Source organism: Cuculus canorus, chromosome 2 (genome assembly GCF_017976375.1).
Source record: "Cuculus canorus isolate bCucCan1 chromosome 2, bCucCan1.pri, whole genome shotgun sequence".
In the NCBI taxonomy this organism is placed as follows: Eukaryota; Metazoa; Chordata; class Aves; order Cuculiformes; family Cuculidae; genus Cuculus; species Cuculus canorus.
In genome coordinates this window covers 150,833,508-150,861,052 of record NC_071402.1, presented here as the reverse complement: position 1 = coordinate 150,861,052, position 27,545 = coordinate 150,833,508, and the positions used below count along the sequence as shown (strand labels likewise).

Sequence of the window (27,545 nt, the reverse complement as noted above, 5' to 3'; positions counted from 1 at the left end):
ACACACAGAAACTCTTCCAAACTATAGAAAAATATAGTATATAAGAGTTCCAGTGTCTCTCTGAGAACAGACACATACACAAAAGTCTCCAAGGATTAAAAATGATGCTCGGTATTTCTACACATTCACTTTATCAGTGTTACAGGGTGATACTGGAAAAACTGAGAGGGATTTTATGCTCAGATCTTAGCCCTGGTGGTCAGAGACATAGGGAGACTTCACATTCTGGAAAAAGCAGCAACAACAGCAAAAAATGCATATTTCCCTTTGCTCTCCCCTGCCTTCCCATGCAACAGTGCCCACAACTGGATCACGTTTGTGCCCTGGCACTGTGTGCCTCAAGGAGAGCCGCAGACCTCCCTGCCATCCCTGACCTGCCTCACCACACCGCTTAAAATAAATAACCTGCAGCAGCGGCAAGGACTTAATGTGGGTGTTTTCTTTAAAGAAAAGAACTTTCTTGGCCATTACTGAAGTTCCTGGGTTTCCCTTTGCCAACCTACGCAAGCACAGGGGCTGTCACTCCACCTTAGATCTCTCCACCATGCACTAATTACTCTGCAAGAAGCACCACCATAACAGGTGGACACAGGAGAACACATACAAAGTAGACATTCCTAAAACAGTCACATCTTAATTCTAGATTATTTTATGACACGCAGCATGAAGTTACCAACATCTTCTAAAACATCATCAGCTACTTTATTACCCGGACTATTTTTTCTCATGTGCTTCTTTGATTTTTGAGATTCTTGCTAACAACTGGCGCATCAACAACATTCAGTAGAAACAGTGTTCCACGTTGCAGTTGTGTTACACAGATAGCTTTTCCTCTATTAGTCTTTCATTTTATGTATCTAATATAACTGAATGTCTTTTCCTTGATGCTAGGCAGAAGAGAAAATAACAGTGTCACTCTTTCTTCCATTCCTCATTTTATATACTTCTTTTCTTTTCTACACTGCCACTCGTTACTGTTTCAGAAGAAATAATCTGTCTTTTCAATCTCTCTTCACATGAATTTACCATGCCCTTAATCATTCTTGTCACCTTTTCCTCACTTCCTTCATTTCTGCAGTGTTCCTTCGGCGATGGAGTGACCAGCATTCACAGAAGCCTCAAGCATTGATTTATACTTAATTAACTTTTCAGGCCCTCAAACAAGCAAGCAGAATTATTAGTCAACAATGCCTGGAGAGCCATTGGGTTGACCCAGACCTTCAAATACAAGCTGAAATTTGGAACAGCATGCTAGGCAACCCTTCTGCGTGTATTAACCACACACCCAAGAGCTTTCCAGTGAGGTTAAATAGGAATTGCAGGTCTTTATTTCACTCTTGTGGGTGACAGTATGGAATTTAGACGTTCACATTCCCATTTTACTGTATATATTATTTCCCTACTGTAGAGAGGGAGATGCTGCTTGACATAATTTCACTATATAAAATGAATTTACATATATAAATTGTTCTTGCTCCCTAAACTCCATCACATTTCTCCTATCTCACATGGGCAGCCAACCATTGGCACATTTCACTGTGATCCACTGCAGCAAAATCTCTTCCAGCTGATCACAGCACTTCACTTCCCACGAGGCATTTTTTTCTACAGGAAGCTAGGATGAACCCCAGTGAAGAAGTTGGAAAAAGGTAAAATCCAAGTTTCTTTTCCCCATGCTGTCAGAAAAGCAGCAGCATACTGAATTTTTCCTTTTCATCTTTCCCTCATTCTTCTATTCATAGTTAGTGGGAAGATCAATATTTCTCTGATGTGAATGAATATTCTGCCCAATACATTTTTGAAGATTAGGAGAATGTTCAGACCAACAGTACTAGTTAACGGGTAGGGCTTGTACTTATGGCTCTACTTTCAAACCACATATCTCTGTTGTTGTCAGGCAGCACAGCCAAGCAAAAGCCCTCCCACCTGCACGAAATGCATGTATCTCCAAATTAGGTGACATTTAATGAAGGGAAAGGGAGTGAATTTAATCAGACAATATAAGCACATAAAGCAAATACCAAAAGTGAGTTTTATCACGATAATGAGTCATTCCCACTATGGAGGGCAAGATCAGCCAATTCTGAGATCTTTGAGATGCTGCCAGAACATGGTTCTGAAAAGCAACAGCAGTCCTCTGTAAAAGGAGAAAGCAGGAATCGCCAAGAAGCCTGCAACTATGCTAGCGAGACAGGTAAACAGAAAAATAAAGATTGCACCAAAAATGAGTAAGATCTTATCAGTCTGAAACACAAAATGTTTAACGAAATATTTCCCTGATCAAAATCTGTGCTTGTTCAGAATGCAGTCATCCCAAGCAAACATCAATAAAACATCTCTCATCTCTCTTTGGCAAAAAGTCTAGAAAGTGGTCAGCAAAGTTTAGAGAAAATCTCATGCATTTTCTCCTTTGGACAAGCCATCTACATTAAATTTGATTTTCTCCAAATTGAAAGCTGTTCTCTACCATGCCCCACCAAATTAATATTGGTTCTTTGAAGGATTTAACTTCTTGGAGCACCCTTTTACAGACTCCCTTCTTCCACCTTAGTTTGGTTTTTTAGTAAGAACATGAGTGATAAGAACTGTATCTGCAACCTGAAAGCTGAGAACTTCAATTGGAAGATGAAGAGCTGCAGGAATGCCCCTGCTGACTTTGGCTGCAGTGACACACACAGGTACTTACAAGAGCTTAGAACCTGCAAAAGTAAAACTCATAGCACAAAGAAATCAGCTGAATTATCTCAGTCCTTTACTGTACCTTGTTGTCATGCATGGAATGACTCGAATTTTCTCTTACAGTTCTTTAAACTGCTCGGATATCTTGGATAGGAGGTCCTCATCCCTGGAGCTGTAGCTTTGTTTCTGGAGCAGTTGAGCAACATGACCCCAGCAAAGCTCCCGCTGCTCTACGTAAACTTCTTCTCTCACAGCATATACCACAACGAAGTGAAAAAAAATATCACAGACCCCCAGAATATTCGACTTTGCAACATCTGCTTTCCTGCAAAAGCGGCACAACAGGGCTTCAGACAGAGAAAAGCTGAGGATTTGAAACTTACTTTTGTTCCTCTGTCCCACAAAACAGCCAAGCCCGTATGGGTTTACCAAGGTAAAATCTTAGATGGCTGTGGTCAGTCTCCTTCACAAAGGCTAAGCACAAACACAAAGCACGGGAAGGACAAGAGATCCCTGAGGCTGAGGTCTTGCTGGCTTTGGGCAGGTCATGGGCCGACTCTGCCACTATGCTGCTGAGCACAGCACATCTTCCACGCCGGCACGAAGAAGAAAGGAAGCACAACTGCATGCCCCACTCCTCTTGCCTTTCATTGCCCACTGTCTGAGACTTGTGTGCAGGATGAACAGACTACCTAGAAGAAAGCTGTAAGAAGAATGCTTTTTATGTACCTTACAGACTTGAGAGAATAAACTGCAGCCTATTCCCGCTCACAGGCAACATGCTCCTACACACACCACCGAGTATCAGCTACAACAGGGAACACGACCCTGGTACAAGACTCATTTTGCAAGCAAAAAAACTTTCTGGACAAAAACTTTTAAAAATATGTTTTTTTCTTCTAGTGCAGCAGTCTGAGAGAACATGAAAGGCTCAGTAAGTCAGATCGCAGTGTTAGCTGCTGAGCATTCAGAGAATACACCATAGAAGAATGTGTCAAACTTGAAACATGATAACAGAGCTGCTCCGAAAGAAAAAGGAAAATCCTAAAACAGAAAAAAGAGCAGAAGTGCGTAGGAAAGACAGGCCTGATTATCCTCTACATTACCTCAGAAAAAAAAGCCACTGAAGACAGCATAGTTATTCCAGAAAGAAATCGGGACACTTGAGATGATGCACTGCTTGGGACTGCAGATCAAATACTCTCCAGCCCATTAGGCAAGGTTGTGGTTACCTTTGGCTTCTTTATAATGTACAGGCACTGGGACATCACCAATTCATCAGAGGGAGACAATCCATTGCACTCACCTAGAAACAGCCCACGCTCAGCTGGCAAACAGCCCGCGGCATTGCAGAGATGCGTGGAAAGGTGTGGGATGCTCTGGAGTGGGATGCTCAGGAGCAAGAGCTTGGACCTAGGTGGTCCAGGATGGGGTGTTACGGCAGATAAAGCAACAGTAACTCTCACCCTCTAAAACAGGGTGGCCACAGCCAAACTATTAAGAAAACTGCCCAGTGAATGAATTTATGTCTTTTTCTTGGCCTCTGCTAACTGTGCTGAGAAACTGTTTAGGAGAAAGTTGAGTGGCTTGGCCTGAAACAGTGCCAAGGCCATTTGAACAATCTACCAGTTTAATTTACCAGGCGAGATGCAGCCTGCAAGCCTAGAGCACCTCCAGCACCTTTTCTAAGAAATGCCTGTTTGGGTAAGAACTCTGGATTTCCCAGTAATAAAAAATGAGTCACTAAATTAATTTCCCTTCCTACTACTTTTTTCTTAGCATTTTCTTACATCCTAAATACACAGAAATTATACTGTAAGATGCTTGGAGCATGTTTGCCCTTGCTCCACAAAACACCAAGCTCAAACACCATATTCTTCAGACAGGGAAAAATAAACAAAGTCAGGTAAGGGGAGAGGGTTGACATCACCTTCTCTCTGCCACTTTGCACTAGTCCTACGCAGATAAACAACCAGCTACTTGAAAAAGATGGCTTATATTACTCAAGCCTAAACCCACATGGCACCTTCTCATCCAAGCACTCTAGGAATTCCACATATACTCATTTTCCTTCTATGCCTGCAAAACACTCACCCTCCACCTGTCTACTTTCATGTAAAGAGTATTTTACTCAAAAGTGTTGTTGTACTGCCACTGCAGCAGCCCAAGACTTGGTCAGGGCAAGTCCGTTTCTCCAATACTGAGTAATTTACAAGACACATTTTCTTAATTAAGAAAAGCTTGGAGGAGAGTTATTTGTAACATGCCAAATGAACCCCCTCTCGCACAACCAGCACTGCTCTCCTGGGGGCTACCAGGGCTGTGCATGCTGGAGCGCGGGGCAGAGCAGCGGAAGAGGTGATGGGAGAGAGTGATTCCTCACGGACAGACACGACAAGCTCAAATACAGATTTCCTGAAGTGCTCTCTGAAATCTGTGTCATCAAGCTTCAGCACTTAAGATGGGCATTTCTCATTAAACAGTATTTTGAAGTCAATTATAGTGCCACAGGCATGTTAGCAAACATACTTATCAATTTATTTATATTCTATTTATCAAATAGGCATGTTTGATAAATTTCTGCTGATTTATAAATTAATACAATATTTTGAAATGTTACTTTGAACATTACTACCATTTAACTCAATTTTATGGCTACCACAGGAAGCAAGGTTAGGGAATCACATAGTCCACTGCACCACAGGAATTGTGGATTGTTTGAATACTAATCAGATAAAAAACAGATTAAAAGTTAAATCCATATTTGTACACCTCCTGTTTTGTCTCATTATGCTTTGGTCATCCACTGTCTGACTTCAATGAAGTGTTTAAACATAAGGCAGACTTCAAAACACTTCCCACTTCTTCTTTACAGTCCCATTATTGCTATGCATGACTACAGTGTGGAATATATTTTGTACATTGTGAAAACTGTCTTACCTCAAAGTAGTTTATTTAGCAACATTACCTACAACATATTTGCAGGTTTCTGAGAATTTATTTTAAGACAAAATTCTAATTAAAGATAAAATTGTTCACATAGTACACGATAAACAGACTTAAAAGGACAAGAATAACTCTTTTAATACATAAACCGCCCCATGCACGTTTTATTCCAAACAATTACAGCTTGTCCTGTTGCTTTACATAGTCACGCAAGATGATCTCTTTTTTTTCTCATTTAATAAGCACTCGAGAGAAGAAAAGATGAAAAATGCAGTTTGCTTTTTTTTTTCCCCAGAAGAAAACATAAGCATTCAGCTTTAAGGCAAAATTTTCCTCCATACAAAATCCTTACTACAGGTATTCCTTACTGAAATGTCTATTAAATACTCATGTACTGAATACACTTCATCTTCAGTGGTATCTTTTTTTGCTTAAGAGTAGAGAGGGTCCTTGAAAATGAAATTTTATATAGATACAAAATAATACTTTATGGTACTGATTATCCCCAGTTTATCAGCTTTCTTTGGTCTCAATCCTGATGCTCATTGGAACATTACTGAGAACTTGATAAATAAAACCAGCATTGTTTTCCTTTTTTCTTTCATCATCTCACTTAGTTCACAAAATTGCATTTTCTAATGAGCTGATATAAGTGTTGCTATAACTTTGAAGTCTAATAGTATAATAACTTGTTTGCTTATGAAAGTCAGTCTAGAGGGTAAAATATGAAGCCATATTAGAAGTAATGAATTATCTGTATTTAAACACACAAACCAGGCATGAGGTTAAGTAAAGAGCATGTTTCCAGTGGATTCCAGTGTTCATCTGGAGCCCTTTAAAATAACTGCAGAAAAATATTTATTGTAATTGCTGTAAATACTGTGTTCTTAACATCTCTAATAAAAAGTAGCAGCAGGACCAAATCTTTGAAAGCACAGATAAGTCCTTAGTGGCTTTGAATTGAGAAGGATCATGTAATTAATAAGACTGTACTTGACAAAGGAATATATAATTTATATATAATATAATACATGTAATAATGTAGAATTTAACATATAATTTACAATTATATGCCTGCCAAACCAAGTTATTTGAACTAGTTTTTAAAACAGCTGATGATGTAATCCAGCTGCACTGACAATGCACAGCTCATGTAACCTTGAATACTTCAAGCAGTTTAAGAAAGAACTTCATTGTAAACTGTTTGGTCTTTGCCCTTTCACTTTTTAAAGAAAGTTTTTTTGGTTGAGATGAAGGAAAATTAAAAAGAACATTATTGACATAAAATATTAAAAGACAGGCTCTCTGAAGCCAGCTTCAGTGCATTTTAACTTTTGCCTTTAAATTCCATTATGGGCAACATTTTGCAGAGCATTATCAGTGATGCAGAAGACCATGCTTATAGGGAAGTTCTGCAGTGCAAAGTGTAAAATACGCTGATGATTTAACATCTCACACAACCCAGCATTCCCCATACGAGGGTCAAAAGCCAGGGTTTCAGCTGGACTCACAAATACATCACCCTGAATCAAACAGAGCATCCCTAAATAGTAGCAGTCACTAACATACACTCATTACATTAATAAATCGCTCACTAATGGGAGCAGTGACAAGTAAGATGTGCACTTAGTGGCCCTGTTCACAGCCCACCCCTGATGTCTGAATGCACGTTTTTCTCTGGGTTATGTTCTGAAGGCTTCAAAGTGCATGAAGAAAATCTGCTCAGTGTTGTGAAATAAATCAAAGAGTGTCTGCTGAAAATTCCTAAAATGCTTCTGCCCTAATCTCCTGGACCAGAGAGTGGGCTTGCAGAATGCTAAACTTGCTTTTCAAAGAAGATCAAAGCAACACGAGCAACAATTAAGAGCACGGGCGCAGGTGTGCGCATGCGCAGGGACACCGTGGAGGCTGCAAGAACCTCTTTCTAGTCATCCCTGAATGCTAACGTTGACTTATCTAATCATTACATGTGTGATTTGAAAGGACGGGAGACATGTTTAAAAGATACACAAAAATCCTCTGCCTTTATGTTTAAAATGCATTTTATGCACGTGCAACATTTTCTGAGATACACTTCTTCCAGTAATTTTGAAAAGCTCCTTAGACACTGTCTAATTAAACCAGCCTATAATTTTGTCCTTTAGTGATTCTGAGTTGAATAAAGTTCCAATTGTGTATCTACCCTTCCTAATATTACTTAACAGCCTTTAGTCTCCCAGAGGCTACTTTAACACTCCGAAGGCCAGCTGCTTGTCTTACCAAACCTCTGAAGAGCCAGACTCCCACCACAGGCTCCTCAAGCGGTATCCTGCCATTTGGCAGCTTATCAGAGGCACCGCAGAGATTTTCCTTGCCTGCTTCAACTTTTAAACAGCAAACTGCCTAACACCAGTCACTTCCACCCGCAGTTACACAAGAAATACTCATGCTAGTAGGTAAGTGTGCTCACACTAGAGTCACTCATGCTAGCAGGTGAGTGCCAGAGGGAGAGTGACGTTGCATGACAGGTGCTACGCCTCCAGTGCAGAGGAAGATTCAGCAGCCAGACTGCTATTTCCCTGAAAATACGATTTATCTGACTTCCCTTTCTTAAGCTGGTATTTCACTGTGAAAACTAGGAAGCGGGGAGAAAAACAAACAAACAAACAAACAAACAAAAGCAGCTGTGGGAAAAAACTCTTTAAAGTTCACAGGGTGAGTAAGGATGGAGTAAAACCCCGAATGAACTCTCCTGGCTGAAGTGGGTTAGGATGAAAAATGCCTCTGCTAAATCTTGAAAATTTAGGTCAGTCTTGTTTATGTGAAGATATAAACCACTGACATTTTGAGAACCATGTGAGTCGAAGTGATATTTCAGCGTTCTCTCTGAATCACATTAGACCACCAAGCTCTTTCTCTTTTTTTTATATCAACCAATTTCCCCCCTTCAAAATAAAAAAAAAAGTAAAGCTGAATTCTCACTTAAGCTGTAAGCAGCAACATATTGCGCTTTAAAGTCTAGTGGCAGCAGCTTCTGAAATATTTCATAATTTTAATACACACTGAGTTAACAGAGAAGATACTTAGGAAACATTTAATAGAACAGAACAAAGTAGGTACAAATTTCAAAGCTATCTGCTTTTTTTCTTCCCCTGTATTAATAAGCTTGACATTATTCCCCTGCGAATATGAGAGAAGATGAGGAAAAAGATAATTAATGCTTTTCTGAGACCTAACTGATGCTATCCAAAACATGCACCACACCAGAAATCCATTGCATTTAACACCGCTCAACATAAGGCGACTCTGATGATGCGAATAGGGCTCAATCCTATTTCTCTCCAAATCCACGTGAATAGTTTATTATATACAGAACCAGGCTCAGTGATTCATTTTGATAAAATGCTACTTAGCAGCATCAAAACTGCCTGAGCATTTTGTCTGCCTATACTGGGGCCTCCTACCGCTGCCATTGAAACAAATGGCAAAACTCCCATTTACTTCCACGGGAGGAGAGCCAAGCCCTTAGAAATCTTTGCATTTAAGGAAAAACATTTTTTCTCCCACTCATGACTACAGTTCCCCTGAAAAGCCAATGGAAATGTTTAAGAAGTCAGGTGGTTAGGACTGGGCCCAAAGGCCAAGAACAAAGAGTATTAATGCAGTCTTTCTACTGAAAAAGCAAGCAGCATCCTTAAAGCGTTGTTGTTGTTGTTTTTAAAAAGAAAATGTCACCCCCAGATCTAACTAGGAAGATTTTAAAATATATATAAATCTGGGAAGAAGAAATGAAGCACACATTTCATTTAGTGTCTGGATTACAGATTCTTATTAAACAAACCAGAGCTCATTATAAAATCAATATCAACTTAACCACCATACTCCCAGGAGAAATGGCAAAAAAGGTCACTCCAAGAAATTCAAACAATTTTCCTGCTGGAAGGGCACGATTTTAATTACAGATACTATTAATTAGAGCTGTCAGTAGGAAGATTGTCCTGTTAATTATCACAAATTCAGTTTCAAGTGTGATTTTGGAACCTGGGGGGCTTTTTAAAAAAATTAAGAATTCTTGTATTCACGTTTATCGGAAGAAAAAAAAGCCTACCTATAGCTTCTGAGGTTTAAATAAGTCAACAGTAAGTTTCCTATTAAAACCAAACAAAAATATTTACTGTCATGGTCTCTTTGGCAAACAAAACTGACCTGACAAACTGCAGTTTTGTTCACACTTCATCCTGGAGGACACTCCTTTTTTTCCAGTGGAAATGTTCTCGCTCTCTCTTGCTTTGGAAGTCATTAAATTTGAAGATGTAAAGTAACTTAAAAGTTGTTTTGTTTTTTTTACAGCAAACATTTCATTTAAACTGAAAGCTATTCCTGAAGATATTATACTAATTGTTACAGAAACATTCATATTTATCATTCTGTATTAAAATCTCCCTGGACCCAGCCTGTGGAGACGTACTTAATACATTACATCTTTAACATATAAGAGGTACAGGCAGACCCAAACTTTGGGAGGAAATATGAGTTTATTCCCGTATGACTCCCAGCTGCCAATTTGAATCTATCTCAGCTCCAGAATACAGAAAGGCCATAATGTCTGATGCTAAGCAGAACAAGAAGGTAAAATAAAACTTGACAGAAAAGCATCATTAGTGAGACCCTACGGGTGCACAGCAGACACAGATACTACAGCAACAAAGTTTACACTTTCTTGAATTCTTTTTCCTGATCACACTCCAAATATTTTGGGATAGCAGATGAGGGCTGTGTGGACCATAACACATGCACTACCACAGCAGTAACACACCAAGAAATGAGTGCCAAATCCAAAACAAACTGAAAGAAAAAGCCTGAGGTTTCTGATTTATTCCAGCAAATATGAGTACAGTCCTCCTGTATTATCGGGTACACATCTGCTACCATTGTTCTGCCAGAACCAGCCCTGGTTTACCTCCCCATCTATCAGCATTAGATTTCATTTTATCTGAATAACGGCAGAAGGTGGCAACAGATCGGGTCAAAGGCTCTTTTCATATCAGACCCTGAAGAAGTCGATTACTCAAAAAGAGAGACATCTTCAGATAACCGTGCAATCCATTCCTCATAAATGCTAAAGATTTTTCGTTATTAATAGTGGCAAGGGTGACAGATTATGGATATTAATGTTATTTTTCAGAGAATTTCAATGGCAAGGGCTTCTTTCTTTTCTTTTAAAAATGTTTCTAATTAGGCACGAATTTACAGCAACTCCCAGAATAGCCCAGACTGACATCCAGCAATAAAAAGCCGCTACAGTGAATCCGCGGGAATATGAATGAAGCCAGCGAGGGAGGAAGGCAGCGCTGGACCTACACCCACCCCTCAGCCTCCCAATTCGTGCAGGGTCCCCCCGGGCTCCCCGAGGAGGAGAGCTCGGTCCTTACCTGATAAGCAGCGGGGGCGTCCGAGCCGGTTTCGGCCCCCAGAGCCGAGAGCTTCTCCTTCAGCCGGTGCCGGGCGCGGTGGCGGAGACAGTAGGCGACCCCCGACGCCACCAGGACCCCGGCGATGCAGGCGAGGGAGAGGAGGGTGAGGAGGAGGAATTTGGCCGACTCTGCTTCTTCCCCGCGCTGCGGGAGCGGCGGGACGTTGCTTTTCTGCAGGGGAGGAGAGAGAGGCAGCGCCTGAGTTGCGCGGAGGGGGGTGGGGGGGAACCACGTCGAGGGGGGCAGCGCTAACTTTCAGCCAAGGATGGAGGCAAACGGAGGGGTAGGGGCAGCACCGCTGTCCTGCCCCTTCCCCCTCTCCCCCCCCCCAATTCCCTGCTCACCCCTTCCCGGATGGCACCGAACCACCGAAAAGAGAGCGCGTTCCCTGCGCGTAACCACCGCGCCCCCTCTGCAGACCCCATCCCGGCCCGGGGATGCGACCGGGGCAGCAACGGAAAAGCATTCTTACTCTTTTCTTTATTTTGTTGGAGCGAAAAATAAAAGACGGGACAAAAGAAAAAAAAAAAAAAAGTAGGTGGCAGTCCTTCGTTTTGTCTGTTGTAGGAGGAAAATGATAAAAAAAAGCCCGATAGTTCCAAACTCCTCCAGATTACTATTATTTTTGCAGCAATAGGAGAGTATCCTTATAGTGCATTTCACTTGTCTCCATGTGCTAAAAAGTTGTACAATAATTTCCCCTCATTAGCTTCATTATAAGCTATATTAGCAACAATTAAAAACGCAACATGAAAATGAAAAGACCAGGCGCGCAAATTGCAGCAAGACTCATTTGGCCTGCATTCCCCCTTTCACAATTACCAGGGAAATGAATTGAAAAGCACGCCCCTGCCTCAGTCCTGGTTGCTACAAGATGAGAACAATTAGCAAACTCCTTTCCACCACCTAATTTCGCGTGGTAACAAAATGGATTTTTCCCCATGAATGCCTAGCCGGCCTATTCATTATCTCTCCTCTATTAGTAATTTTCTGCTCCGTATTCAGCTAGCCAGCTCTTAATTTCCTCCTGTCTTGCAGTGTACACAGTGGCTCTTATGTCAGGCCCGGTCCATTTTTATCTTGTAATCATAAAGGCCACCAAAGCAATTATCGCTGGTCTTGACTGTAAAAGCTTGTCATTAATTAGCCTCCTTGCCTTCAGTGCTGCGGATTAGCCGGGGCTGAGGCTGAGTTAATGCAAACGCAGGTTCGGTCTAAGCCTCCCGGATCCTCCCGCCCGGCGGCTCCGAGCGCATCGCCGGGTTTGTAAACCCCGGGCGGCGGGGGGCGGGCGCAGGGCTCGCCGCGGCCGGGCATGTGCCTGCCGTCCCCTCCCCGCCGCCGGCCCCTCCTCCAAATCCCAACAGCCACCAGGAGGACGGCGTGTCCCCCCTTCTCCGCGGTCCCGAGGGGCTGCGGGGCCGCCTCCGCGCTGCTGCAGCCGCGGGCACCGACGGCGGCGCCTCCCGCTCCGCCCCGGGGGTCGCGCGGGGCTGCGCTCTGCCATTAGCATCAACGTGAAAGGCCGCCGTCCCCTCGGGGACAGAGGCCGCGATCTGCATCTAAATAGGCAGCTCCGCCAAAAGTGCCGGCGCCCCCTCCCCGAGCGAGGCGCCCCGGGACGTTAATCCGCCTCGCCCGCGGGTTTGCGCTCCCATCGGCGGGGCAGGGACGACCCGCGTCCCCGCTACGTCCCCCCCCAACCCCCGGGATGCTCGGGATCCGCAGGGGCAGCGCTGCCATCGGGAACGGAGGGGAACGGTTTCGGGCACTGCTCCTGAATCTCTTCCTTCTCTGCTTTGGCAACAACGGTTTGAAACGATTTTCCTCCTGCGGTTGCCGTGTGAGAGAGCCGCGCAAGCAGCCTGGGAAAAGGGCTGCGCGAGAGAAACAATTAAAATGATGAACAAAGTGCTGCCAAACGCTCCGAGTAAACGCGGGGGAGAGAAAGAGCGTGCTTGCCTTTCTCTCCCGGTAGTTATAGTGATTTTTAGATGTTGCTTCCAACTTTGCCGGGCAGTTTTCCCAGCAGAGCTGGGGCTGCCATCCCCGGGGTTGGCTGCCCTTAACAAAAGAAGGGTTCTCCGAGATACCCGGCAGGTCCCCAGCGCAGGGAACGCCAAACACAGTCTGAAACCTTCCGTGGGGCGTTGAAGGCTGTTCACACCTCGGTGAGCATCTTCCGTGGAGACCCGGAGCAGCCGTGTCCCTACTGACGGGCTCCAGGCAGGCGAGGGCTCGCACACCCCCTAAACGCCTAGAGGACCGGCGGCAGGCACTGCCCCGACCCTCCGTGCCCTGGGAGGGGATGGTGGCCCCGCAGCGGGAAGGAGGGGGTGAAGGGGCACCGCCACTGCCCTTCTCCCCGCTCCTCCCTCCGTCCCGCTTCACCGGGCGCACCTGCGGAGCCGCTGCCGTCGGGGCCCGGCGGGTTCCCCTCGCCTCTCCCGGCCTCCGGGGGTGATGGAGCTTGGGGACCATCCCCGGGGAAGCCCGGCGGGTTCCCCTGTCCTCTCCCTGCCTCCGGGGAGGCTGGTGCTTAGGGACCATCTCCGGGGAAGCCCGGCGGCTCCTGCCGGCTGCGCGACCCCGCACAACCCGCCGAGGAAAACCGACGGCGAACGACGCCGCCGGGCTTCGAATCCAGCCCCCGGAGCGCTCCCTGGGCACATCCCGCCAGGAACAGTCCCCGCTGCCCTTTCATCCTGCTTGGTGCCTGACCAAACATCCAATTATGAAACGGGTAAAAATTAATCCGGAGTGAGTTGCCAGCTCCCTCCCTCCTTGCCCACCCCTCCAGCCAAAGGCACGGATTCTTCCCCCTCACCTAAAGCCCTGATTCTTCCTTGCAGTAAGGCCCCAGCCTGAAATGGAGCCCAGGGTTAATTAGAGGCGTCCTGTCAGACTTGACTTGAAATTGAAAGAAAAATGTTTAAATATTTATGAATTTGACATTTACAGTCGGATGTCTTTTAAAGCAGAACACCTCTCCCAGTGCTGGTTGGGGCTGCCATGATGCCTGTGCCTGGGGTGGAAGGGAAACAATAGCTGTTGCATAACAAGAAAAACAAATCACCTTTTTTTTTTTTTTCTCCCCTCCCCTGAGGCTTAACAAATAAATAGACCACATAAATTACATATAATTAAATATTAAACTCGGCTACATGTAATCATGCATTTTTTAAACTTTATATAATGGAATATATTGACATTCCTCTGAATTATTTCCTCCATGGAAAATCGTGTTGTCGCACAGTCCCAGTGAAGGAAAACCAACTAATTCCTAAATGGATGGTATAGGAAGTGACTCTAAACACAGAAGCTTGGGAGATGCTCTTTCCTTGCTTTGAATCTTCCTGGACATAAATGCTAGAAGGCCAAGACTCTACCGTGTCTCAGAACACTATTAGAACAACATCACACCTACCACTGACACTCAACAGTGTTTTCCTGAAGTGCACTACTACTTCTGTGAGTGTTTGTGGTTGCTGGGTTTTTTTAAGAGGGAAGAAAAACTGCTTAGGGTCTCATGATCTCATGCAGGCTTTCCTGGTCCCTCGACAGAACACATTTTGTATACACCCAAAAGTGAGTCAGTAACCAGAGCAGCCATAACACTGGAGTCACAAATCACTGTTCTAATCAAAGAGCAGCGTCCCATTCTGCGGCGTCATCCCATGATGCAGCAGAACAGCCGACATTTCAAACGAATTCCAGGCAAATGTCAGTAAATATTTAATGTACGCTTTCATGTAAATAAGTTCTTGCACCTATGTTGGAAGTGTGGGAGAAAGTCTTTGTAAGAGGAGAGAGGAACTCCCATGCAGTGATGTGAAAGCTCACCTTCCAGATGTCTCAGCACAATTACACCTCATTATTTCCTCTAGGACACAGGGAATGATTCTGATCTTTGCTGAAGCAAAACTCTTAACTGAAGTTGAGGTTATGTTTTGCTTCATAAATTTAAAAAGACGTTACTGATTTGAAACCCAGCTTGTCAGTTACTGCATCCCAACCTCTCTTCCAGTTGCCAAAGGAAAAATCACTACAATTCATTTTAAAACAGATTGACATTATATTTTTTTGCATTTTTTACATGCCTTGATTTTTACATTTATATCAGACAGTTTTGTTTTCAAGCAATAATTAAAAAATTGCAGATTTCATAGTAAACATGGGCAAAAAGAGGAACTTCAGAGTATGATTTGTTTCAAAATATTAGAACGTTAAAAAACTCAAGAGGTGCTATTTTTAATTTGGAATTCACTATAGAATCTAATAAATGAGAGAAGTGAGGTGGAAATAATCATGTATTAATTCTGTGCATTACAAAATCTTTTCAGAAGCTATTATCAGAGCAAGAGGCATTGTGGTTTGGATTCAGGGTGGGAGAAATCCTTTGTGCAACTGAAAGCTATTGTTCCTCTGTGCAGATGAAATTGTACTTGCAAATCTGCCATTCAAGGAGGAAAAAAGTGCCTAGGCAGAAGAAAAGAATTCTACAAGAAAATCATTATTCTTAAACATAAACTTCACTAAAATAAGTTTTAGTTCATCAGGGTTTTTTTTTTTTTTTCAAGAGGATCCTCTGTCAGTAGTCGCAGCCACTGACATTAAAACAAACCATAAAGGATATGCGTATTAGTTCTTTAATACAGAAAGCATGAAGAAAGGGATGTGAATGGGGTTGTATATATATATATGTACATATATATATAATGTATATTCAGATATATATACACACACGCCTGTGTACGTTTGCTCGCTTAAATAAATGCAAACTTCAATTCACTTCTAGTAATTTTCCTCTGTAAGGTTATCTGAGACATAGGCTGGGATACACTGTGTGGGTTAAGTTTTGATAGGTTACTAGGAAACCAGAGAAATACTTCACATCAGGAGGAGCCTGGCTACCCTAGTCTGTCCCCAGGAAACCTACAGGTAAATTTTTTTCCTTTAGTAAAATAGGAAAGCAAACAGAAGGGAAAGCAGCATCTCCCTCTGTTTGGGTTCCTGGTTCTCTTGCCCTGCTTTGCACTTCCAGTCAGGTCAGAACGGGGTGGCAGGGCCTGCGGATGTTCACCCTCAGTGCACATAATGTTTCTTGAATTCAGTACTGCACTCCAGAGCTGTACAGTCCAGGCTACTTGTTGGTGTTTTAAGGTACTATCTTTAGAGTTAGTAAGAGCCTTCTGGAGCTGCTGTCCTCTGCCTCCCTCTTCACTCCTTCCCAGAAAGCTCTCCTGATGGCAGGATCACTTTCAGCAGATGTCAGTTCATCACCTGAAATGAGGTCAATTTAACGCTTTTACTTGGGAGGATGAAATCGGATGGGAAGGTGCTTTTTGCTTCTTTTAGGGGTCGGAAAGATTAGACAAATCGACAAACACAAAAGGCAGATGGATTTCTGGGAACTGCAGCTTATTCAAATCACTGAGAAAGGTCACTGCAAGAGCCACAGATCTATTCATCTGTAGGGGTACAATGATCTTTCTGCAACCTTCAACACCACAAAGCACTCTGGAGCGTCTCTATATCTTTTAGTAGGATTAATACCGTGAACAATGATTGAATACAATCACGAATTCAGTGAGTTCAAAGATCCCTTGATCAATGGTAGATATTTTCTTCTGGCTTCCTAAAGGCAAACAGAAGTGAAGTTTCTGGTTAGAGTTACAAGAAATTATAGCTATTATCCTGAGTCCCACTACAAGGTGACGTTGAAATGCCAAAATGTCCAAGAACCCCAAAGAAGTTTGTGGCGTGGAAGGAATAAGGTTGCAGAAGAGGAATTTTAAGGAGCTTCGAGATTTTCCTGCAGATTTTTTTTTTTAAGTCTGCATTTAGTTCAAGAGTACAGCACAAAAGCCTACAGCATCACTGAGATGCTGTAGGGATGACACATGAATTGGGAATCCAGAGAGGCACATCCACGCCTGTGGAGGAGGGAGGTGAGCCGGAGCAGCTCGCCCGTCCTGCCCAAAGCTGCACAGTGTGCCTCTGGGATGGCAGCGCGAAGAGGAGGGCGCGGAGCAACGGCGGCGAAGAAGCTTCGATTCCCATCTCTAAGGACTCAGGAGCGACTAGGGGAAAGCAGCAGAATGGGAGCACCAGGAAGCAGGTTTCCTCCTCAGCCCAGGCTTTTGTAAGCCAGAGGGAAACAAACCGAGGGACTCGGCAGGTCCAAGTGACAAAGCGTCCGAGCCCGCGCCAAGAAGACGGTCAGCGGTAGCCCAGCTTAATGAAACATCTTCAGCGAACAAGAGAAACACAAGCCGCAGTGCCAGCGCTGATCTAATGCTGATGCTGAAGGCACATAATTTAGGGATTAGATAAACGCCCTTAAACCCGAGCGCCAACGAGCCTCTCGGTAACGCAGCCGCCCCGTCTCGCCGGGAGCCGGGCCGGTCCCGCGGGCCGCCCTGCCCGGGGATGGAAGCTCCGTTCGCGGGCAGGGGGGCCGAGAACGAGGGGGGAGGGAGGGACCCGCCGCCCCCTTCCCCTCCTCTGCCGTCAGACAGTCCTGAGCCCGAGGCATTCCCCGGGGCGCCGCTTTCCGAGCCGGGAGAAGGCGCCGCGGCAGCCCCTCCGCGGGGACCCGGCCCGACGGGGCGGCCGCTCCGCATCCCCCCGACCCTCCGCCGCATTTACCTGCTACCATGGCGCGGCGCCGGGACGGGCTCCTCCCCGGGAGGGCTCGTCGGGCTTTAGCAATCCTCCGCCGATGCCCAAACTTCCCGCTCCCCAGTGCCCTCCTCGGCGGAGACAAAGGCGGCGACGACGGCGCGGGGGGAGCGGCGGCCCCGGGCGGTCCCCGCGGGGCGCGGGCGGAGATGCCGGCGCGCCCCGGCGCTGCCCTCCTTATATCGGGCGGCTGGCAGCCCCTGCCGGCTGCCGCACATGGCCCATCCACCGGTTGCTATAGCGATGCCTCCCCTCCACATGTTGCTGGCAGCAATTGGCTAAGGAGGTCTGGGCTGTGCAGAAACCCTTCGCCGGAGTGCGGCGATGAATGGACACGGGCGGTGTCACTCATTTGGAAAAGCTGTTTGGGGTTTCTGTTGTGGATGTGTGCGTGTGGGGGGGTTTGGTTCATATTTTTTTCTTTAAGCGTGCCCCCCCCCCCCGCCCTTTCTTTCTCTTTTTTTTTTTTTTATTGGTGCCACTCTTGCAAGATGGAAGCGGAGCGCAGAACAATCACGGAAAGCCAAAAATAAAATCAAACAAGGCCAGCAAGGAAAACGTAAAGATCATTTGCATGACAATACAGCAAAGAAACCCGCAACGTTTCTTCCTGAAAAGACTTCCCTCCGTAAAAAAAAAACAAACCCAACCAAAACAAACCCAACAACCCATCACGCAGTGACAAGCAAAGGAGGTCCAAACTTTTCCCCCTCCCGTCCTGGTTCTCCAAATAACACACGGAATTCGGAAAAAGTAGTGCGCGGCGACCAGTCCCGGGACGGTGGCGGAGGCGGTGGGATCGCGGCGGGGGCTGTGCCCCCGTTAAAGCCGCTTCTCGGGAAGGTGCCCGCGGCAGCACCGACCCTTGCAACGCCACGGACTCCGCGTCCTTCCCCGTCTCCCCCGAATTAGCTGCGGAGGCGCTGGGCCGCTGCGGGAGCAGAGCAGGAGCGCGGGGGGTGGCCGGGTGCAGGTGACAGCCCCTCTGGAGCCCCCCCTTCCCCGATGGAGAGCCCTCCCGCCTTCCTCTCCCCATTGTTCCCCGTTCCCAGCACAGCTGGGGATGGCAGGCAGGGCACAGCTAGCTCTCCTCTGTCCTCGGAGTGGGGGGAAGTCTCTCTTCCCCTTCCCTTTCCCCTCCAGCCGGCGCTTCTCTTCCCCCGCGCTGTGTCCCACCTTCCCCCTCTGTCTGCGGTCGAGAGAGCCGAAAATCAGGGAGGGGGAGCTTCTCGCTGCCCCCCATTTCTCCCTTCTCCGAAGGGGACGGAGGATGGGGTGGGATGGGATGGACGGGACGGGCCGCCCCGCAGCCGTCGGGGGGCATTCCGCTAGGGCTCCCCGCGGGTCTCAGTATCCCTCCCGTAGATTTTTCTTTATTGTTTCTCCTATTTTTTTTCCTTCCTCGCATCCCCGCCTCCCCGACAGGCACCTGGGTGAGCACACAGGCCTGTCCGGGAAGCCAGGGGTGGGCGAGGGCAGCCTGTCCCCCCGCAGAATCCCCCTCCCTATAGCAACACTTAAACCACAGCACCAAAAGTGTCCCCACCATCCCCTGCCCTGAGCTGCTCTGCTGCGGTCGGAAAGGGCAGAGAGGCTGTGCTTGCCTCCCAACACCCACACACCGCCTCCGAGCGAGGAAGATGCTCTGTGCATCAACACTGGGGTTGACAATAAGGTTTCCAGGGAGAAGAGGTTCTCCTCGTGCTCCCACCTGGCTCCTGCTTACGGAACATCCTTCGTGTTCCCACAGAAGAACACACTTGGCTTCTCCAAACGTTTAATCAGCTACGTTTTTAGTGCAGGGTACCCACTTAGTACTTTGTCAGTCTGTCAGCCTGATGGCACATTTCTTCATCTAATATTATCCCGCCCCAGTAAGAGCCACAGCATACATAATTTGCTCACTAACCTGTATTACATAAGTTAGAAGATAAATGAACCCGCCAAGAGGTTTCATTAAAAGGACACATGTTTGCATATTGATCCTTCTAATGAACTGTCTGAAACTGATAAATACTTCCATTAGGTTTGTAGTTTGTATTTCTTATTTACAAATATATTAATTATCATTTCCTGGACAAATACTGCATTTTTTCAGAACTGTCAGGTACCGAATGGGTTGAACATGAAATTAACAGCAAAATGCTATTTAAAATACTTATTTTTTTTTAACAATGAAATTCAGAGAAATTTGTAGTGAAATTTAAAACACTAATTTTCATTACTTCTATCATGTGGTAAATATAACCTTTGAAGGGATGGCATATATCTGGTTATATCACAGGGAAGAAATTATTTAAACATATATTGCTTAAGGTGCTATTCATTAAAAACATAGGCTGTGTTGCCAGATACAAGAAAAACTTTTCAATAGTTTACTTTAAAAGTTAAAAACTGTTTTACAAGTTTCTGTAGTACTCTTACTCATGGCCCTTATTTGTGAATTGCATTACTGGTTCTTGATAAAACCTCATTTTCAATTGAATAACTTACATTTAGGTAATCTAAATACATTTTTCTCATATGATTTAATGCATTTGTAAATGGGAAACCAAAAAAACCCTGACATCAGCAGCATTTCATTATTGAATTTCTGCAAAGTTTCATGTCTTTTTCTTGGAAAACATTTGATACAGAAAGTAAAAATGAGACAGTTTCTCTGGTTTTTGCACATCTAAAATACTGGTAGTTTGAAGATTCATATTAGCATTCATCCAAATTCAAGAGCTGTATTTGAAGTGCGCCTAAACTCAAAATATTCTGAATCTTGCCGTTTCAATGAGAATGATGCTGAAACATATTTCTAGTTTGCACAGAACAGAACCCTTGTCTGAGAACCAGGACTGCCTAAAAACCCGTTCTTCCTGACTGAGTGCTGAAAATCACACTGTCTTTTCTGCCTTGATTTCTGACTATGGATCTCCTTGCAATTTGAATTTTAGTCCCTTCTTTCTGCAAATGCCTGCACACTCTATAGCACAAAATAGATTTTCATTCTTTCAGAGGATGTATGATAAAGCTAAAACACCATTGAATCTCATTCATTGTTTTGTTCAAAAGTTTTATCTAACATCCTTTGGACCCTTGCTTCTTAAATACAAATCCAAGTATGTTGCAGAGGATTTTTCGCAGATTTTCTGTTTGCGAGGATCTTAAGATCGAAGTTGGATTTCCTACACTCCTGTGAACAAGAAGTCTTCTCCAAATATTAATTTCCTATACACATTTTTCCAGAACTACCTTAATTTTAGGAATTTGTGTATTAAGAAAGAGACAGAACCCCCATTTCTTAAAACCATCATACCTTTCTTAGAAACAAAACAAACACCTATGACCATAATTTGAAAACGGACTTAGCAGTATTTTAACCACTAGACTTCATGGACTTTTATGTATCACCTTTTCATGCTTCTCTGTGAAGATCAACACCAGGCACTTTCTACTTCCAAGTGTATTCTAGAGCTCTTAGCTTTATTAAGAAAATGATTTCATTCTGGCTAAGATTTGAATCTAATTAATCTGTCTTGCATTTTAAAAATGATAACTACATTCAAGATGCATACTGTTCTTCAGAGACAGCTTAAAATATTAATTAAGTAAAGAGTGCATTTTCCATTTATTTTAATTACATTAATACAGTTTCAATAAATAAAATAGTTCTATGCTTCATCAAATCAAACACACTTGAATGCAAATTTTGTATTGATTAGTTCTCTGTTCGCATGGCCTTTTTGACTGTTTATTTTTAAACAGGAAAGAGTTGCAGAAATGTTTGGGGGTTCCCATTAGTGAAATGAGGACCAACTGTCTGAAAAGGTCAGCTCAGCTTTCTGTGAGGCTGATACAGCCCTGTAAAAGTGGCATTCTCATAACATATTGCTTATAAAGGTAATCAGTAATATAAAACTGGATGCCTTTACAGACATTTTTAAACAAATGTGGATTTTAATTTGTTACATTTTTCCAGGTAAATTCAACAGACCTATTTGATCTCTCTGATTCACTTGCCTGTGGTGCTTACTAAGCTGCAGACAAAATATTACAAGACAATTGGACGAATTGTGTTTTTAATATTCCATTTAATTAAAGCTAATATGTTCTACATTTGCAAGTGAAATAAGATAAACCACAGGACGAGACAGAGACAGTCTTGCTAGTGGTTATATCAAAAAAAGTGTCATTTTGCGTAGTTCGGTATAATTCTATCCTTCAAATATTTGAGCAGCAGCAGCAGCTGAAGAAAAACTAAATATTGAAGAAAAAGTTTCAAAATACCTTGGGAGTCACAGCAGGTATTTTGAAACACGTCCTTTAAACATTTCAGAACTGTTTGAGCCTCTTTGTAATTTAGGGCCCAATCCTGCCCACCTCAGTCTGAGAAATTAATTACAAATCAACAGAACTAATCAGAATAGCAACCAGAACACAATAGTAAATGTTTTCAGGGCCAGATTTAATGTATATCAATATTTTACAAAAAAGACTCGCAATATCAAAACTTTCATTGCGAGTAGGTTTGTATTTACAGAATACAGGTAAAAATATTCAGTTTTAACATGAGACTAAATACTCTTATTATGAAAGCCTTATTAAGAATCTTCTATAAAAAAGCCAACTCAAAAAACCTGTTTAACAGTAAAACATGATGAGAAATGTATGATTCTGCGCTGGGATCTTGTTATACCAAAACGTAGCTATCATTGAAATGCTAAACTTACTTTACACATCAGGACTGTATGTGCTGAGATTTCAGAGAACTGTTAGGTATCAATTTTCTCTACTGTAATATCAGCAGATTAGTTCTGTGAAAGTGTTATTTTAATATTGTTGTGAAAAGAGTATTTAATTCTTCTTTCCCAAGATGAAACATGCTAGTACAGTTTATTTGTGAAAAAACTAGTAGCCAGTGCTGCAAATCCAAATGAGATTTGAAATCAAGATGTGTTTTTTTCTGCCTTTGACACAAACATTGCTCTTTCTATCTTATCTTCTAATAATGGTAGCCTCAGGACAAACATAAATTACTTTAGAAAATTGTCCTTCATTATATTGATTGAAGTTCATTTCCAGCCTACCTGAATCTGATGTTAGAACATTTTTATTAGTTTTAAATTGTTTGCATTATACATTTAAAATAACAAAATGTTTTTATATAAATCATTTAAAGTTGTAAAGCAGATGGTTTGCGAAGTTTTTACAGGCTTCATACAGTCCCACTAAGTTTCTTATTAAACTGATCTTCCATTTCTGACTGCAGAGAAAGACCATCTTTGTGGAAAACACAGCAGTGTCTCTTACGAAAAGACTCTTATTAAGATAGCATTTTAATTGGTATGTAAAGTTTTAACAGTTGTCTGGACTACAGAGTGCTGTTAGATCACCTATGTTCATGCACCAGTAGCACTCCACCTTATTTAAGATTTCTAGTTAGTGCTGCCATTGCTTTTATGTTGTGACACATAAAATGGTGAAGACTGAACTGCATTGACAATATCACCAGTAATACTGGTCCTGGAGCTGGGCTTTAAGTGATAGTTTGGCAGAGATGCCAGACACCCAGTAAAATCCTTCTTATACTTTCACTATATCCAATAAAGAAAACACCCCTACTCTCCCCCGGTTCTTAATTTTAGAAAGCATTTTTTCTTCTTTTTCTCTTCCTATTGAAGAAACAACAAAGTACCCTTGATTTGAAGGGTAGCCAGGTACCCAGGCACTTGGTCAGTAAAGCAAGTAGCTTATGTGCATGGCATTTTTAATATAACTGGATTCCTTAAAGTTTGCACATTTACCAAAAAGAGAAACAAGATTCTGACAACTATAGGAAGGAGGACAGAGACTTAATAACTTTCAGGAAGTCCCTTTTCTTCTCAGAGTCATACAAGCATTCAAGAACATTGAAATATTTTGCCTTTTCTGACTTAGAAAGGGAAAGGTGACTACGTTGATTTATGCAACCACAAGCTCTAAAACCTAGATAAATAATTACATGTGACAGCGTGCTAAAATGAATGCATCACACAGTCATTTTAAAAATACTTACTTTAAATTTATGCCTTCAGGTTACATATGAAATCAGAAAGATCATTGAAAAAATACCCTATGGTTTGCATTTTGCATGTAATGAAGCATGCAGATAAATACTCATTAGATTTTTTTCTCAATTAATTACATAAGAAAGTTTTTCTTAATATAGTTTAAATTTCCATTTAAACCAAGAAGGCTTTAGAGTCACTTCTTTGCCGACACAGGTATGCCAACTTATACTAAATGTAGGTATGGTCTGTAAGCTTTTACCTGTTCTCACACACTTGGTGTTTGAAACAACTATCACTCAAGTGTTTTTGGTTTATTTTTGAATGGAAGAAGAGCAACAGTGCTGATCTATACATACAGAAGGTTTCACCCTTAAAGAGTCATCTTAGATGTGGCACTGAGAGCGACAACCACATGACTATCACTGGATTCCCATAACTGTCAGAGTTTTAGAAGGGCAAAGAATGAAGGGATCAGGCCAGAGCTTGATAAGATGCACTGACAAGCCCCTCATGCAAAGTTAATTGCCGAGGGAAAGTTGGAGCTTCTGAAAAAGTCTTTATCACTTTTTTTGTGATTTGCTCAGACTTTTGAAAGGAAAAACTCTCTTGACTCTTCCCACCTTTTAATCATGCTGTGTATAACTGTACAGAAGAAAAAATTCTAATCTCAAAGATTTCTCTTAATTCAATATCAAATTTAAAATTGTCAGTAATACTAAGGATCATAGAATCGTAGAATCACCAGGTTGGAAAGAACCCACTGGATCATCGAGTCCAACCATTCCTAACACTCCCTTAAACCATGTCCCTGAGCATTTCATCCACCCGTTCCTTAAACACCTCCGGGGAAGGTGACTCGACCACCTCTCTGGGCAGCCTCTGCCAGTGCCTGATGACTCCTTCTGTGAAGAATTTTTTTCTGATATCCAGCCCGAGCCTTCCCTGGCGGAGCTTCAGGCCATTTCCCCTTGTCCTGTCCTCTGTCACTTGGAAGGATACAAATCTTTCAAACACAGAGGTCAGGAAAATTTAGGAGTTCACTGTCCCAAACTAAATTATAGAATTTAGTTTTCCACAACGAATTAGGTACTCTCCAGCATAGCTGCTCCTAAGTTTAATGAGTTATATTTCCTTGTGAATTCAAGGAAACTAATGAGAAACAGTACTTATGAACAAAATTCCTTTGGAAAGTCCTTCCAGCCTCCCTCTGATTTTGTCCGTAGAGCTCCTGAAGGCACTGTGGAGATCTCAGGAGGGACTTTAAGCATACCCAGGGAAGAGCTGCAGGTTTGGTGCTTGGATCAATCACTTTGTGAAAGCGTAACCCTCCCCAAAGCACTTCAGAGGCCAGGAAATAAGTGCCACAATCAAAGCTTACACCTTTTCCTACTACCTAGCCATGTTTGTAGGACAAAAGCACACCAGGGCCTGTCTTTGCAGGGAAAAGGAAATTATGCCTTAAAATACTGCATCATTTAAAATATAAAGGTACCGAGAATTTTTAAGAGTTATAACTCTGATTAATAGAAACATTCTGCTGTTCAGCTTTTTCAGCAAATGGAGAAGATACTGTTGAGAAAAGGATGTGTGAAGGCATTCTGTAAGGTCTCCGTTTTCCTACATTATTACCTCAAATTCACTGTTTTTAATATTGTTCCTTTAGACAAATTACATCTTGGGATTAATTATCATGTCTTCTGTTTCAGTAAGCCAAATATTTCACCTGGCACTACTGGGGACTACTTTGCTATGTAACCCCACTATGTCCTCTGACATATGTTTGTGCCTTTCACCCTGCTTTCTTGCTTCCAAAAACCCATAGAAGCGCTTTAGACCTCCAGTTAAGGGTTTAAGTAAGATGCAACTGGTGTCTTCATCTCCTGCTGGTCTGAAAGATGTCTCATAACATATAATTCCTTTTCTTTTATGTTCAATATATTCATTACTCCAATGTTGATCACAATTAAAAATCAGCTGAAACAAATATAATCTCTTTAGAAAAGTTGCCATAGAAACATCACCAGAGAATTCCCTTTAAAAATGTCCAGATTTCCCCCAGATTTAAATACAGACTCCCAAGCGTTACTCACGCACCATTAAAAACTGTAACATATTCAGTGAGTCATTAGTCTAAAAATATATCCATAAATATATACTCTTTCAAAGACAGAGATGTTTTTTGTCTCAGTAAATATGTATCATGGCAGGACCCAACTTTTGATTTTATGTTATTCTATTTTACGTTCCCAGAGAAAACTTGAATACTGTTGTTTCCTGTTCTAACAACTGTTTGAGGAAGGAGAGAACAAAAATCAAGAGTGACAAAAACCACAGAGTGTGAGAAATACCAGCAAAAGCTAATCAGAGTGGAAGAATGACTTTTAATACACATTTTCATGGTAGTAGATAAGATGAATAGAGAGAAAAGTGTCTGACATTCTCCACACACAGAGAGAATTTTAATGTTGTAGCTTAAAATAAGAAATTTTTAAATTGAGAAATGTCCTAATTTAAACTAATTGAGGCTATGGTACTGTGCTGTAACAGCTAATTTCCATTTATCTGTGCCATTCTGTGGTATAACATCAGTATCACAGACTTTTCTATGCAGCATTTCTTCTGTGGGATCACTGGCAAACTCTGACAGATTTTGGCACAGTAGAAGGTGGTCCATCTGCATAAGACACTTTGATCAGAAGGAAGCAAAAGAAAATACGCTGGAGTCAAAGTGGAAGGTGCTCCACGAGTAATAATGATGTAAATTTAAAGAAAATTTGGAACTGGTCACAAAGAAAGCCAATAGTTTATTCATAAACTCTTGCATATTTAGAGGAGATAATATAAAGGCATTGTGCCTTCTCTTTGCATTACTGGCTCTGCTGTAGATAAATAGCATGGCTGAATGGAACCAGATTAATGATAATAAAGACAGTTTTCTCATTTTCTTTGTAGTAGAGCCAACCTGAAAATGAGGAAAGCCAACAAAATTGAACTATTTTTTGTTCTGCAGGCTCATATAGAAATGCTTTATTTCTTTCATTTTCTTAATGCAAGGAGTCTTCAAAATTTGTTGCTGGATTTTTAGTGATATAAGTCCTCCCATTCCTGCTTAGTCCTATTTTCACCTTTCTTATCCTTCTTCCTCTGTTCTACCCTCCTATTTGTCACTTACTTAGAGAGAGAAATGAACACTAAAGGACAGATAAAAGAAAAACAAAACCAGTTTTAAAAAAAAAAAGCCAAACAAAACTACTTTCCTTTCTTCCAATACTCAGTTTCTGCTATTTAAATTGATCAAAAATGCTGCAAATATTTCCCATAGTAAAGACAGATCTCAAATAAATATTTTTTAACCACTTATTAATTTATATAGTCATCGTACTCTGATAGTTACAATGCACCCTTAGTTTATGCTGTCAGATTTGTGTTTTCTGTTCTCACTTCAGCTAAATGACATGGGAAAAGAAGAATAAACCCGAGGAATGAAACAGATTATGTGAAGATGAAAAGAGGTGTGGTATCAGACACCAACAGAAAAACATACTCTGGAAGTGATATAAAATTTTAAATTAACTTTTAGATTTTATTATAATTTGTTTGCCAGCCAGAAAGATAAACAATGGTACTATTTTTGCTCCTAAAACTGGGAAGGGCACTGCATAGTACAGCTATAACTGAGATATATTTCATATCTTGCATCTAGTTTAATTTCTTATTATTTCTAAAAAGAAAGAGCAGGTTTTAG

At 42.5% G+C, this 27,545-nt stretch overlaps 1 protein-coding gene across 1 annotated transcript in view; it reads right to left on the bottom strand.

Moving 5' to 3' along the window:
* Positions 1-27,545, bottom strand: part of PTPRN2 (protein tyrosine phosphatase receptor type N2) — a 653,541-nt gene that overhangs the window by 97,850 nt on the left and 528,146 nt on the right. Inside the window, exon 13 of the mRNA XM_054058934.1 lies at positions 11,037-11,249. Coding sequence (XP_053914909.1) covers positions 11,037-11,249 — 213 coding nt within the window. The remainder of the gene's footprint in view (positions 1-11,036; positions 11,250-27,545) is intronic.